The following is a 13,553-nucleotide window of genomic DNA, read 5'->3' as shown; positions in this document are numbered from 1 at the left end:
AACCTGGTGGCTGAGGAGAAAAAATTTAAAAAGGGATGTAGACGGGCTGTTTTACTCTCAGCCGCTCGCGGCTCCAGCTGATTTCTGATCAGCGGCGACATGAACAAAGCGGTTGCGCAATCGAGTACGTCACAGCAGCTTCACCCAAACCTGCCCACTTCTCACCTGGCAATGCGAAAACACACGGGTGGAACCGTGCCGTACCGCGCCGAGCGGAGCCGGGCTGAACCGATACTAGTGCAAAAGTGGCATAGGTGAATACCTTGCTGAAGTGAGGGAACTGGCGTCTGAACTCCTCCTCCTCCTGCTCGGCTTCGGTCAGGCCCGAGCCGTGCAGCTGGCTGCGGCTGCGGTACAGACTGGCCTCCATCTGCTCCTGTTCCCTCTTCCGTTTCTCCTGCTCATCCCAGTCGTTCACCAGAGCCTGGGCAGTCAGGACAAGAACAACACTTCAGGGTTAACATCTGAAAAAGTCAGCCTGTATAGACTACTATCGCCCCATCTCCACAATCTGTTTACCCTACAACTGGCATAGAACCTTAAATTCCACAACCGAACAATACATATGATCTGGTTTTGCTGCAGGCCATTCCATCTTCACTCTCCCCTCCCATCCTCCTTCTCTTTCCCCCATTATAGCACTTTAACTTGAAACCCTCAGCACTTTAATCGTAACCAGCACTTTAACTTACTCTGGCACTTTACCACCTAAACTTTTAACTGCTTAATGTGAAACTATGTGTGTAATGTATTCACTATTGTAATATATGTAAATGTCTAAGATGGTGTTAGTATGAAGATTGATGTGTCAGGTTGTTCTCCTGTTCCTTCTATATTAAATAGAAGCAAAATAACAAGAACAGAAACTTTTTGCACGCTTTATTTGTATTTGTTCTAACTTGTTGTTTAACTTTTGTCTTTCTTTTATATTTTTAGCCGGGGGACTGCCAATGGAAACTAGCTCTGGAGCTAAAATTGGGTGCATTTGCATTTTTAATTTTAAATGTATATGAATGTACACTGTCCCTTCTCAAATAAACTGAATTGAATTGAATCGTTATACGGTGGAAATCACTGCCAACAGGAGGCAGAAAGTGAGAAAGTGCTGACCTGGCAGATGTGCCTGAAGAGGCTGCAGGACTCCGGGCTGAAGCGGCCCGTGGACAGGACGTGGCACTGCAGGTACAGCAGAGCGTTGAGCAGCAGCGTGGAGGACGGGGGGATCACGTGACCCGGGTCCTGCGGGGGCAGCAGCTTGGCCAGGCTGCCCAGAACCTCCATGCAGGCGCTGGAGCAGAGGAAGTCGGCCTGGGCCAGGTGGGAGGGGGAGGCGGGCGACACCGAGGGGAAGGCCAGCAGGCAGCCCACCAGCCGGGGCAGGCCGGGGACGGGGGTGAGGGCGGCAGACACCTGGGAGGCCAGCAGCCTCATGCCGTAGCGCAGCTGCAGGATGCCGGTGCGGATGGGGCCCACCACGTCCGGGTACAGCGGGTAGTCCTCCACCAGCTTGAGGCAGAAGCGCTGCTGGGAGTTCTGCCACACGGCCTCCTCCTTCAGCAGCGCCCGGACGGCTGCCGGGGGTCTGGAGGAGCCCTGGAGGCCCCGGGGGGCCTGCAGGGCCTGCTGCAGCCGGGCCTGCAGCTCCTGCACGGCCGACGCCTGGCCCACGCTGCCCAGGTAGTGCTGCAGGTCCTGGAAGAGCCGGCCGTAGCCGGCCTGCTGGGGCCGGTGGGCCTGCTTCCTGGACAGCTCTGAGATCTGCTGCTGCAGCTGCCGCTCACGGATCCACACGTACCTGCACACACACGGACGCACGGACACACGGACACTCATCAGTACATCATTCTCACACTTTTTACTGTCTTTGGCCCAATCCCAATGTTCACCCTACTTACTACCACTAGCTTACACTCGCTTACCGGCAGTGCGCCTTATAATGCAGTGCGCCTTATATATGATGATTACGGTCATTTCTGTTACTGTAGTCAGGGGGATTGTGGGTACTGTAGTTGGTGTCGCCGAAGTAACGGCGCTAAAAACGTCAGGAATCAGCACAGACGTTCAAGACAACAGCAGCGACGCTGACTCACATAATGGAGACTTTGACGAGACGGAGCAAAGCTGGTTTTTATTTTGTAAATAAAGTTTGACATACAGTACTTTTCTTCTTGTTTTTTGTTTTTTTGGCATTTGCTGTAGGATTTTGTAGCATTTCCTGTAGTGCAGCTCCATCAGGTAGATACGTAACTCAACCCCAGCCACTATATTACGGTATTTTACCAGATATTTAGTGCGCCTTATAATGCGGTGCGCCTTATAGTGTTGACAATACGGTAATTGTTTTTAATTTTTCTCTTTTATTTTTATTGTATTATTCTTTTTATATGGTTGTTGTACATTCGGCATCATTGTAAATGAGGGCTTGCTCTCAAGGATTTCTCCGAATTCAAATAAAGGTTGATGAGGGGCATTATCGGCCGATACCGATCGATGGATCGATGGATCGGTGCATCTCTACTGCTGTTAATGTAAGACACATCTCAACACAAGTTCAGAGCCTTGATGAGTCGTTTCCACCAAAGATCGGACGACCGAGAGAACTCAAAGTTTGACTCTGATGTTTTTGACAGTAATCACTTTGGGTTATTTATGAGCCAACAAATGCAAATGTCATACTGGGTGTTAAGTAAATGCAAAATCTAGCTCTATGGAAAGAAACACTTAAAACACTGGTTTATGCTAAGTTTCCCTCTAAGTGTTACGGTTTGAGGCTTGCAGTTGCAGAGCTTGGTGAGAGTGCTGGGCTCTGACCTGATCCGAGGGTGCTGGAAGCCGTCGGTGGTGCTGCTCTCCTCCAGCTCTGACCCGGTCGTCAGCTGAGACGACAGGCTCCGCGCTCGCCATTCCTCCTGCAGAAGAGCCAGCTGCAGCACAGAACAAGAGGTCACAGGCTTCTCCAAACAACCGCCTTCCAGTATTCTACAAACTTTCTCTGTGCTCTAAATCATTTCCAATTAATTGACCCTAAAAGTAAGAAACATTGAAATTCATAGTGCTATCAACAGTACTCGAGTTGTAAAAAGAAATCAGGGGGGATGGTGGATTTTCTCATATGGGGACAGATAATTTGTGCTGATTACAAATAATATAATATATTACAAATAATAGCAGTGACCAAAACAGCTGCAGAAATACTGCAGGAATGACATAGCAGCAGTTAAATGCAGCCTTCTGTAAGCTTTAAATATCCACTGGGCTTACATCAAGTACATCAAAACTAGGCCTGTGTTGAAAAAAAAAACGATTTTCCGATTCTAAATCGATTCTCATATTAATTCCTAAAAATCGATTCTTATGTCTAAAGATCGATTTATTTTTTTTCATCATTTTCGCCAGGTGAACTTTAATCCCAGTAGTCGGACACACAGTTTGTCATGACACTTCTGAAAAATGCCAGCTGCTTCATGGCAATATGTGTGCGTGGTGACAGAATAAATTAGACAAGCTAAAATGATTTGTTTACTGCATGAGCTGTTGCAATTTCTTTCTTTTTTGCACTTTAAATGGATATTGAAAGGCCTGTTTGAGTTATTTATTTCTTATTTCACAATAATTATTGTGAAATTATTATTTCACTAGTTATTTTACAGTCATATAATTATTTTTTAAATAACACTAAGCCAAATCAATATCGAATCGGATCGAATCATGATAATCGATTCTGAATATTAAGAATCGGAATCAATTCTTGACATTTGAATCGATACCCAGCCAATAATAAAAAACTGTTTTCTGAACTTATCAATATGACTCTGTCCTTCACAGGATAAGTAAAATGGATCACTGCAAAAACTCACAATCTTAACAAGAATATTTGTCTTATTTCTAGTTAAAATGTCTCATTTTAGTAAAACAAATCTCATTACACTTAAAACAAGACTCATCACTGGAAAAACCAACAATTTTCATCTGTTTCAAGTAGATTTTCACTTAAAATAAGTAGAAAAATCTGCCAGTGAAACAAGATTTTTTTGCTTGTAATGAGAAGATAAATCTTGTTCCACTGGCAGATTTTTCTACTTATTTCAAGTGAAAATTTACTTGAAACAGGTGAAAATTGTCAAATAAGTTATTTTTCTGGTGTTATTTTTCTGGTGATGACTCTAAATGTTGAAATAGCAGTAAAACCACATTCATTGATGAAATGACATAAGGGATGGAAAGGAGGGATGGCAGTTTTACAGGGGGGATGCCATCCCCCCTCATCTCCCCTCAACTCCAGGACTGGCTATCAAATGATATATATATATTTTTTTTTTTTAAAGATTTTTTTGGGCTCTAGTGGCCCTTTATTCAAGCTGCAGATATGAAAGGGGTAGAGAGAGAGATCGGGGATGACACGCAGCAAAGGTGCACAGGCCGGGATTCGAACCTGCGACCGCTGCAGGAGGAGCCTCAGTATATGAGCCGCTGCTTAACCCACTGCGCCACCGAGCGGCCCATATCAAATGATATTAAATGTATTTATTGAACTGTCGCAGGCAGCACTGAAGAAACCTTTCATAATGACGTTAATTCAAAGAGAAATGGGTACCTCCTGCTGAGCATAGCTGAGTTTGTAGGCCCTCTTCACAGCGGGGTCAAAGATGGTCTGTGGGGTCCAGGTCCTGATCTGCACCAGGCCCATGTTCACCCAGAACACCCCCGAGGGGGCCGGGGGGCCGGAGCCCTGCAGCTTGCTCTGCACGTACTGCTGCAGGCCGGCGGTGCAGGCTCCCAGCAGGCCCTCGGGGAGCAGGTGGGGGGGCAGGAAGTCTCTGAAGACGGTCTGGATCTCCTGAGCGGCGATGCGAGGGTCTGCGTCCTCCACCAGGCTCTCGCAGCTCTCCATGTAGCCCTCCTGCAGGCCGGGGGGCAGCAGGTCGGTCATGCTCTGCAGCTGCCGCCGCAGCACCGCTCCCTGCAGACGGAAGTCTGTACGCCTGGAGACACGGGAACGCTGTGAGCGGGTGGAAACGAGCAGATATCCAGGTGGAGAGCGTTTCACATCCTGCCGTACCTGAAGTCGGCCAGAGCGGGGAGGGCCATGTTGTCCCACAGCACGGCAGAGAGTTCCTGCAGCTGCTGCAGCCGCTCCCTCCACCCGCCCAGCCGCACCTGGGACAGGGAGAGCAGGGCCACCCCGGCCGGCTCCCATCCAGCAGCAGCAGCACTGCTGCTCAGAACTCCCAGCATGCACCGGGACCACACCGCTTTACTCAGGAGAGCTGGACCCTGGAAAAGAGACCCGGATGAAAACACACGCGCAGGCAGGTGCTCACTCACTTGCAGGCGCTCGCACGCACACGTTAAGGCGCTCACACGCACGCAGGTGCTCACACAAACACACACACACACACACATGCAGGTTCAGACAGTAGACGGTACCATGGTATTTCCTCCATGAGGGACTGTTAGATGTTCCCGGGTCTCTCCACTAACGGGGTCCCATCTCAGCCAGCGCTCAGGGTCGGAGGTCACGCCGCAGGTCCAGAGAGCAGCCAGAGCCTCCGACAGCAGCTCACACCACACCAGCTGCAGCTCCTCAGCCAGCTGCAGCACAAAACACATACAGTCATACACACATATCACACATATCACTGTACTTTACACACTATTTTCTAGGGGTGTTCTAGGGGTGTAACGATACACTAATCTCACGATACGGTACGATACACGATATTGAGGTCACGATAACGATACGATATTATAGCAGTATTTTTTTAACAACCTTGCATGAGGAACATATGACTGGAAAAAAATTTCTTTTATTTGAAAGACTCAAAATACAAAACAATGCTGTGCGTTTGCCATATTGTTACAGTTTGTAATGCTTTATAACTGTTTAAGTTTTAAAGAGAAAGCCAGGCCAAACATTTTACACAAACTGAACTAAAAGTAAATGTCAGGTTTGCATTATGCATCTTCAGTTTCATACAAGTACACATATTCTGCCACAAACTGAATAATTTCTCTCATGTATGATTTGACTTTTTTCTTTCTAATTTAACAACTAAAATTAAATAAATAAATAAAAGTAAATAAATACATACAATTTTACATCATAAAAAAGATTGATTCATGCTCACCTTAAGTGTGAGAGGAGATTTATTTTTGTTAAGGTTATTTTGGTAATTCAGGGTTCATTATTTTATAAATATATTGTTTATATTCTGATGTAAATCAGGGACTATAATGACACTAGTCAGTTTATCTGTAGTGATTAGTCTGTTTTAGATTGGGCGGAGTGATACGCCACAGTACGGCACTAGGTGCTGTGTTGATGTTCTAAAATCCTACACTGTTGAGGGACATTAAAGTACACTGGAACTCAGCAGAAGTTGTCCCCGTGTTTATCCTACTCACCACCCCAAAAAGGTTTAATTTAATAAGGTAAGGCTTAACTCTACACCAGCCTTACATCAGTAAAAGTTCATAGCTCAAAATGGGACCACAAAACGGGACTAGTTTCTACTGAGCGGAGTAAGATTTTGGTCCGCGGGTCGAGGTGCGGTCGCGGCCGCAGTCGCGGTCAGATGCGCGTTTCTAGTCAACACAATAGATTCATATTAATAACACAATATCGCGATACACTTTGTCACCTCCACGACACGTATCGTGACGTTTTTGTATCGCGAAATTTCGTGGCACGATATATTGTTACACCCCTACTATTTTCACACACTTGGAACCCTCCGGCTTTAACAACGATGCGGCTAATTTATGGATTTTTACGGGCTAATGAGCTTAAAGCCAATCACCGACACCTGCGGCCTAAAGACAAGTACTGCTTATACATGTAGAAAATCTGCTTTCTTTTTAAATGTAGAGGGTGCGGTTATAATCAGGTGTGCTCAATAGTATGTGCTGCATGTGGCTTCCAGACCATAAATACATGGGCATAAAGTGAAGTGTCTGATTATTATTAGCTACCAAAGAAAAAGAAGAAAAGAGAAAGAACTAGGTGAACTACATGAATAGAGACATATATGTATATAAATGTGTGGCAGGGTGCAGGATTGGGGCGTGGTCTGCAGGGGAGAGAGGGAGTGCAGGTGTCGCACAGGTGACGCGGCTGGAACAGCTGACGGTGCACATGTGTGTCTAATCACTCTCTGTGTATTTCAGTAGGTGTGCGGGCCCTGGAGACGGGACGAGAACGGAAGCAGAGCAGAGCGCGAGCAAAGCCCTGCTGGAAGGTGCAAGAGTTACCTCCAAAAGGAGAATTAACGTGGCAAATAAAGACGTTTCTGCACTGATCCCTGTATCCGCTGTCCTGTCTGTGACCCCCGTAGCAGCGAGACTTGCTACAAAATGAATGAATGCTGTGATTGGTCAATCTAATTGGCCAGATTTACTGCCGACATTTATAGCATGAATCCATGATTTCAGAGATAAAAAAAAGAGCCATTTATTGCAAGATCTTTAGATTTTTGTCATATTGGTACTGCACATGTTTATGTTCCTGTCCTCCACGTAGTCTCTGACAGGTCCGGTGTCCTGCAGGTCTCTGATGTTTCCCTGACATAAATGACTGCCGTTACCAGACTCCTGCTGATGAGGACCGGTACTTAGAATCAGGTGTGATGATGAAAGGAAGGTTTGTGGAATTAAACTGTGGAATGGTTTGAATTTGGAGTTAAAATAATTTACAAACATAAAACAATTTAAGAAGAAATATAAAGAAATAGTTTATTTGAGGTATAAAAGTGAAGACTGTGTTTAAAGATCACCAGCTGTGTGTTCTGCTATTTTGTCTTTGTATGATTATATACTTAGATATACGTATTATATTTATATCATAGTTATATTACATTTATATCATAGTTATATTATATTTATATCATAATTATATCATAGTTATATTTATTATAGAGCTTACATCTGGTTTTAAACAGGTTATTTTTGTAAAAATGATATATATTTAAACAAATGAGTGTATAGTATAAAAAGTAAATACAGACAAATAATTAATGTATAGTTGTGGAAAGGGGGTGGGATTAAATAAGTTTATACTTCCTCCCACTTCTTTTCCAACATGCAACTGAAATATGTGTTTTGTTGTTTTTTTTCTTTATGTGGTGGAATGTCCACCTGGATTTGTTTTCTTGACTTTTTTTCTTGTTTTTTACAGTACATGTTCGAAATAAACAAAACGAACGAACGAACGAACGAACGAACGAACGAACGAACGAACGAATGAACGAACGGAAGCATGTAAAACATGCCGACGGTGGACCTGTGGCAGTGGAGTTGAAGCCCCAGGAACCCCCCACCCCCCGGCCCCACCAACCCGGTCACTGCTGAGCAGGAACCACAGACACTGCAGCAGGCCAACGTTCATGGGGGTGGACTGCAGGCAGTAACGCAGGTGTCTGGACAGCTCCCGACGTAGGACGTTCTCAGACTCCTGGTCCCTGCAAGGTCAGCGGGAAACGCTCAGCATCAAGTCCAACAACTTCAACTTGTTTTATGTGCAGAGGAATGAGAGTGTTACCCCGGAGAGAGAGCCAGGTACAGCAGGTCTGTGCTGAGTCTCAGCTGGTTGAGCACGGCCAGCTTCTCCATCAGGGGCCAGAGCTGGGCCCGGTGACCCAGCTGCAGCAGCTCCTCTCTGGACATGAGGGCTCTGGGCGGCTCGTCCCCCTCTGACGGGGGACAGGCCTGCAGCAGCCCTTTGGAGGTCATGTGACGGTGCTGCTGCTCCACACTGGACACCAACTTCTCCAACACTCCTAGTGGAAACATGGACTTTAATGTGATACTTGAATTGAAATTTTATTTCAAACATGAAATAGTAGTGAAAACAAAACAACAATAATAGTGATGCACCGATTGTTCGGTAACCGAAATTGTTCGGCCGAAAATGGCAAAAAAAACACTTTCGGTGTTCGGTGGAATAAGTGGGAAAAAAAACGAACAATTTATAACGGCGTTGTAATATAAGGAAATAGACTGGCCGCTCCGTAACTGTTGCGCACCACATAAATAGTTGGCCAACCAAAAACTAACCACATAAGAATTTTACCAACATTCACCAGGAGGTGGAACCAAAACAACATAAATCAATCTATTACAGGTGCGTTTAGATGAGGAAATCAAACGTGGAAGAGCGTGGAGTGAAGTGGTGCAAACATGTCAGCAGTGTGGAAGTATTTTAGAGTGGCAAAGTATAATACAAGAATGGCTGTTTGCAATGAATGTTCTGCTCAAATATCTAGAGGGGGCACATCTGCAAAGTCTTTCAGCACTACAAGTTTGATTTATCATTTGAAATGATAAAAAACCCTGAGCGCTTTAATGCATTTTTATTGTTTTAAGGCCTATGTTACAATGTTCAGTCAGTTAAGCCTAACGTAAGCTCAAAGATGGCCAAAAAATGTATTTTGCTAATTTATTTATTTTAAGTTATTGTTCTTTGCTAGTATAATGTCTGCTGGAATATTTAAGAAATGCTGGGAAATTAAAAAATGTTCAGTTTTTTATGTTCAACAAATGTTTTCTACCTTGTAATTTTGTAAAAGATTTTTTTCTTTTAAAAGCATGCCTAAATCAAATTTATTTGATTTATGCAATGGTGAAAAAATTGGCAAAATAAATGAAAAACTGCGAAGAACCATGTTCGGTATTGTTCGGTATTCGGCCAAGTGTTTCTTATTATTTTCGGTTTCGGCCACAAATTTTCATTTCGGTGCATCACTAGACAATAATCAATAATAAATACATTTAAGACAAAAATATAAATAAAAACATGCATCCATCATAATGAACATGCTCGAAAAGGAGTAGAAAGAAGTAAAAACGTATGAAATTCTACCCTCTAAACTCTATTTCATTATAATCAAAATTAATTTCATTTCTATACGAAAAACAAAAGCTATCCACACACACACGGGTTCAGGGAGAGGTCACCGTTAGGAGCTCACCAGATTTCTGCGGGTCCAGCTGGTTGTTGGCCAACAGCACGAGCCCCATCGCTTCTAACAGGCTTTCTTTGATGTCCAGCTCAAGGGCGGCACCCCGGATTCTAACCAGCTCCTGCTTCCAGGGATCCAGAGAGTGATCCAGCCGCAGGTCGCTGGCGTCCAGAGCTGTGCTCAAGAGCTTGAGGCGGGACGCACACTCGGCCACCGTCTCCAGCTGATGGAGAAAAGGGTTAGATCTCAGATCAGACCATGTTCCTCTGCCCGTTAGGATGTAGCAGCTTTGCCTCTGCAGGAGGAAGGGGCAGTTAATGATGATTATCAGCCGCTCTTTGCTTTGAGTTTGGGTTTGCCAGCGCCAGCGCTGAGGAACACAGCAACACACCCTTATTTAGCTCATTTAAATGATCAATTTTTTCTATTAATATGTTTCAAACATGCCTGTTTATGTTTAAGTTCATTCATTCCAAACAAGACATTCAACAAGACAGGCACTTTTCATATTTTTTTCTGTTATCATCAGATATTCATTCTTATTCAGTTAGAGGTCGGAAGAACTTTCATTTACTTCTTTGTCTTTTACCTCCAGTCACAAATCCTTTATCAAATGTCATGGCCCTCAACTCTGGAACTGTTTAGATCGGTCTCTTAAGTTTGCATCATCCTTAAAAATGTTTAGGACCAGCTAGGTGGGGAATCTCTTATCTAGGCTAAATTAATAGGCTGCTGCTATTCTAATTGAAATGAAATTGCCATTTTATGGATATTTTTCGTTTGTGTGTTTATTGTGTTTTTCTTCTTTCTTTTACTTTTACTTTTTCCTTTCTTTTCTTTTTCAATTGATTGATTTGTTTTTGTGATTTTGTATTGAGGGGGAGGATTTTTATAAGCCCTTCGGGCTTCTTTTCCTCTCCTGCACAATTATTTGTCCTTGTATTGTTAAAAGGAACCCTGCATATTAAGACATGTAGGTCTTAAAAGATAAATGTTGGTATCAATTATAACAATGTGATATAAAAAACCTTTTTGATGTCTTCGTTTTTATAAAATTTGAAAATATAATTTAACTCGTAGGTCGCCATTGTTGTAGTGATTCTGGGTAGTGACGTCAGACGGTGGCTCCTGCTAACCCCCGTACACTGTTCTGACACCCAGAAACAGATGAAAACACAGCTAAACAGGTGACGGCGCACCAGAAACACAGATCAAAACACAGCCAAACATTAAGGTGACGGCGCACCTACAAAAAAGTGAAAAAAAAAAAAAAAAAAAAGTGCCGCACCATAAAGCATGAACTATAAAAACACCATAAAACTCAGATAGACTAACCGACCACACGTTTAAACTAGCAGATAGCCGATGCTACAATAAAAACCCCAGCCAGATCTGGCGTCATTAAATTAAATAAAGATGTTCTTGCCTATTTGAAGCGAAGTCTGGGCCTCCCGTTTCGTCAAAGTCCCGGGCCAGTCCCCTCAGCCGCTGGTCTGTCATCACCCAGCACCGAGGCCGGTTTTAGGGGGGGGCAGGGGTGGGCTATGCCCACCCAAACGTGCATATTGCCCACCGGCGTCTCCATCCCGGCGGCGGCAGCGAGAGCGGAGAGCGGAGAGCGGGTGGCGGAGCGCTGCGGGCTGTAGAGCCCCGGCTACGCCATCTACGCCGTAGGCTACGCAGGCTACGGCGTAGGCTACGCAGGCTACGCAGGCTACGCAGGCTACGCAGGCTACGCAGGAGCCTAATGCACTGGTAAGATGCGCACGACTTTGATCATTTTTGCAGATCTCCCGTGCATCACAGAACTTTGATCCAGTTTGCCTGAACCGAGACGTCTTATGGGCTCCCTCGTCAGCCTCCACGGCCGGGAGATGCTGCTCAACTATGTTTTAGATACCTGTCCCAGTTAAACTAACGGGGCTCATCTTCCCAGAGCCACCGCACTACGTCATCGCCCCCAGAATGCATTGCGCAGGTAAAACATGGCGCCTCCCGCAGGTCAAAATATGTAATAAACATTGTAGATTTTTAAAGCAATTAGATTATTTTATGTGTTTCTAACAACATATTTTAGTATAAGAGAACAATTGTGGCTAATTAGGGACTACATGTCTTAATATGCAGGGTTCCTTTTAATAGAATTACTTTTTTATCATTGTCCATATGAATAAAATAAATAAATAAATAAAATAAAATAAACACCGAGAAGAAGAGAGCCAGCTGTTCCCCGACACTCCCAATACCCCCACAAGCCCACGGTTGCTCGTTAACAAGGATGAAAAAAAGCTGGTTGTTAAAGACAAGACTGTTAGGAATGGTCACCTTGAAGGGCAGAGCTTTCCCCAGGGTTTTCTGGATGCCCTTGAGAGCCGAGGCCACAGACACGGGTGTGGACAGAACCGTCTGCATGGCTGCTGACACCGCCTCCAACTCCTGGTGACCTCTTTAAAGAAACGCAGCCACAGTCAGGAATATACCAGCTCAAGAGACTGGAGTACTGCTGCCATGCAAACAAAAGTAATATATGACAAATACCAAGCATCTCTGAAAAAGTAACTGTTGTATGTTCAATTCAATAATCAAAAACTGTGAGAAGTTACAAAGTATGGAAAGAGGCATTTACTCAAACGTTGTATTTGTCTCTCCTAGCAGCAGCTGGGGGAGGCGGGAGATGAGGTGCTTCTGCACCCACTGCCAGTGCAGCGACAGCACCGACACGCCCGGGGCATCAGGAGGAACCGCGCCACACACGGCCCAGAAACGGTCCAGCCACTGCAGCAGCTGCAGGATCTGCAGCACAAGCACAAGAACAGAGGAGTGAGGAGAGCGTCGTGCAGGCCCTGCCATCGCCCGCACACCCGAGTCTTGGTTATCCAAAGGTTCGTGGAGGGGATTGATCGCCTGCACCGGAACAAGTGATCACACTTGACAGCATGAAAGGTGTGTTGTATTCACTCCTTCAAAAGGCAACTTAACACCTATTTATTTGTGAAGGCTTTTGCCTAATTGTCTTGGGGCTGTTATGACAATGTGTTGTCTCGGCCTTTTAAACTTAAATTTGTATCTTTTAGCTGTGTTTTGTTTTTATTGTAACTGTGAAGCGCTCTGTGACCATAGTCTGTGAAGGGCGCTGTACAAATAAAATGTACTTACTTACTTGCTTAACTTTGAGTCACATTTATTTATAACTGAAAGGAGATTTCACATGTAGCAAATGTTATAGCAGCATTAATAGTAATTAGAGGAGCAGCCAGCTGTAGTAGCCGTAGCAACAGTAGTAATACAAGAGCAAGTAGCAACAATTATTTTCATCGTCATTCTAAATAACTTGTAAAATTGTGACAAATTAACTGTTATTTTCAGTTTTACTACTTTCAATTCTTTATCCTACTCTTCTACACTGTGATTCTGTGTGTGTGTGTGTGTGTGTGTGTGTGTGTGTGTGTGTGTGTGTGTGTGTGTGTGTGTGTACAGAATAATATTAAATATGAAAACAATGTTCATTAACTTGGAATGAGCTTGACTAGCATCGAGCCTGATCGTGCAGCGGAACCACCGTAAACAAAGATGCAAGGAGGTTTTAAAGTTAAGCTC

The 13,553-nt window shown here is 44.4% G+C and overlaps 1 protein-coding gene across 1 annotated transcript in view; it reads right to left on the bottom strand.

Moving 5' to 3' along the window:
• mdn1 (midasin AAA ATPase 1) overlaps window positions 1-13,553 on the bottom strand; it is a 133,672-nt gene that overhangs the window by 42,034 nt on the left and 78,085 nt on the right. The window contains exons 54-64 of the mRNA XM_061707359.1: window positions 12,583-12,749; window positions 12,282-12,402; window positions 9,966-10,179; window positions 8,537-8,774; window positions 8,333-8,456; window positions 5,428-5,592; window positions 5,060-5,274; window positions 4,595-4,982; window positions 2,812-2,924; window positions 1,111-1,795; window positions 263-424 (exon numbers count right to left, since the gene is read on the bottom strand). Coding sequence (XP_061563343.1) covers window positions 263-424; window positions 1,111-1,795; window positions 2,812-2,924; window positions 4,595-4,982; window positions 5,060-5,274; window positions 5,428-5,592; window positions 8,333-8,456; window positions 8,537-8,774; window positions 9,966-10,179; window positions 12,282-12,402; window positions 12,583-12,749 — 2,592 coding nt within the window. The remainder of the gene's footprint in view (window positions 1-262; window positions 425-1,110; window positions 1,796-2,811; window positions 2,925-4,594; window positions 4,983-5,059; window positions 5,275-5,427; window positions 5,593-8,332; window positions 8,457-8,536; window positions 8,775-9,965; window positions 10,180-12,281; window positions 12,403-12,582; window positions 12,750-13,553) is intronic.

Source organism: Cololabis saira, chromosome 18, assembly GCF_033807715.1.
Source record: "Cololabis saira isolate AMF1-May2022 chromosome 18, fColSai1.1, whole genome shotgun sequence".
In the NCBI taxonomy this organism is placed as follows: domain Eukaryota; kingdom Metazoa; phylum Chordata; class Actinopteri; order Beloniformes; family Belonidae; genus Cololabis; species Cololabis saira.
Note: the sequence above shows the minus strand (reverse complement) of the source record. Positions and strands in the feature narration are given on the sequence as shown.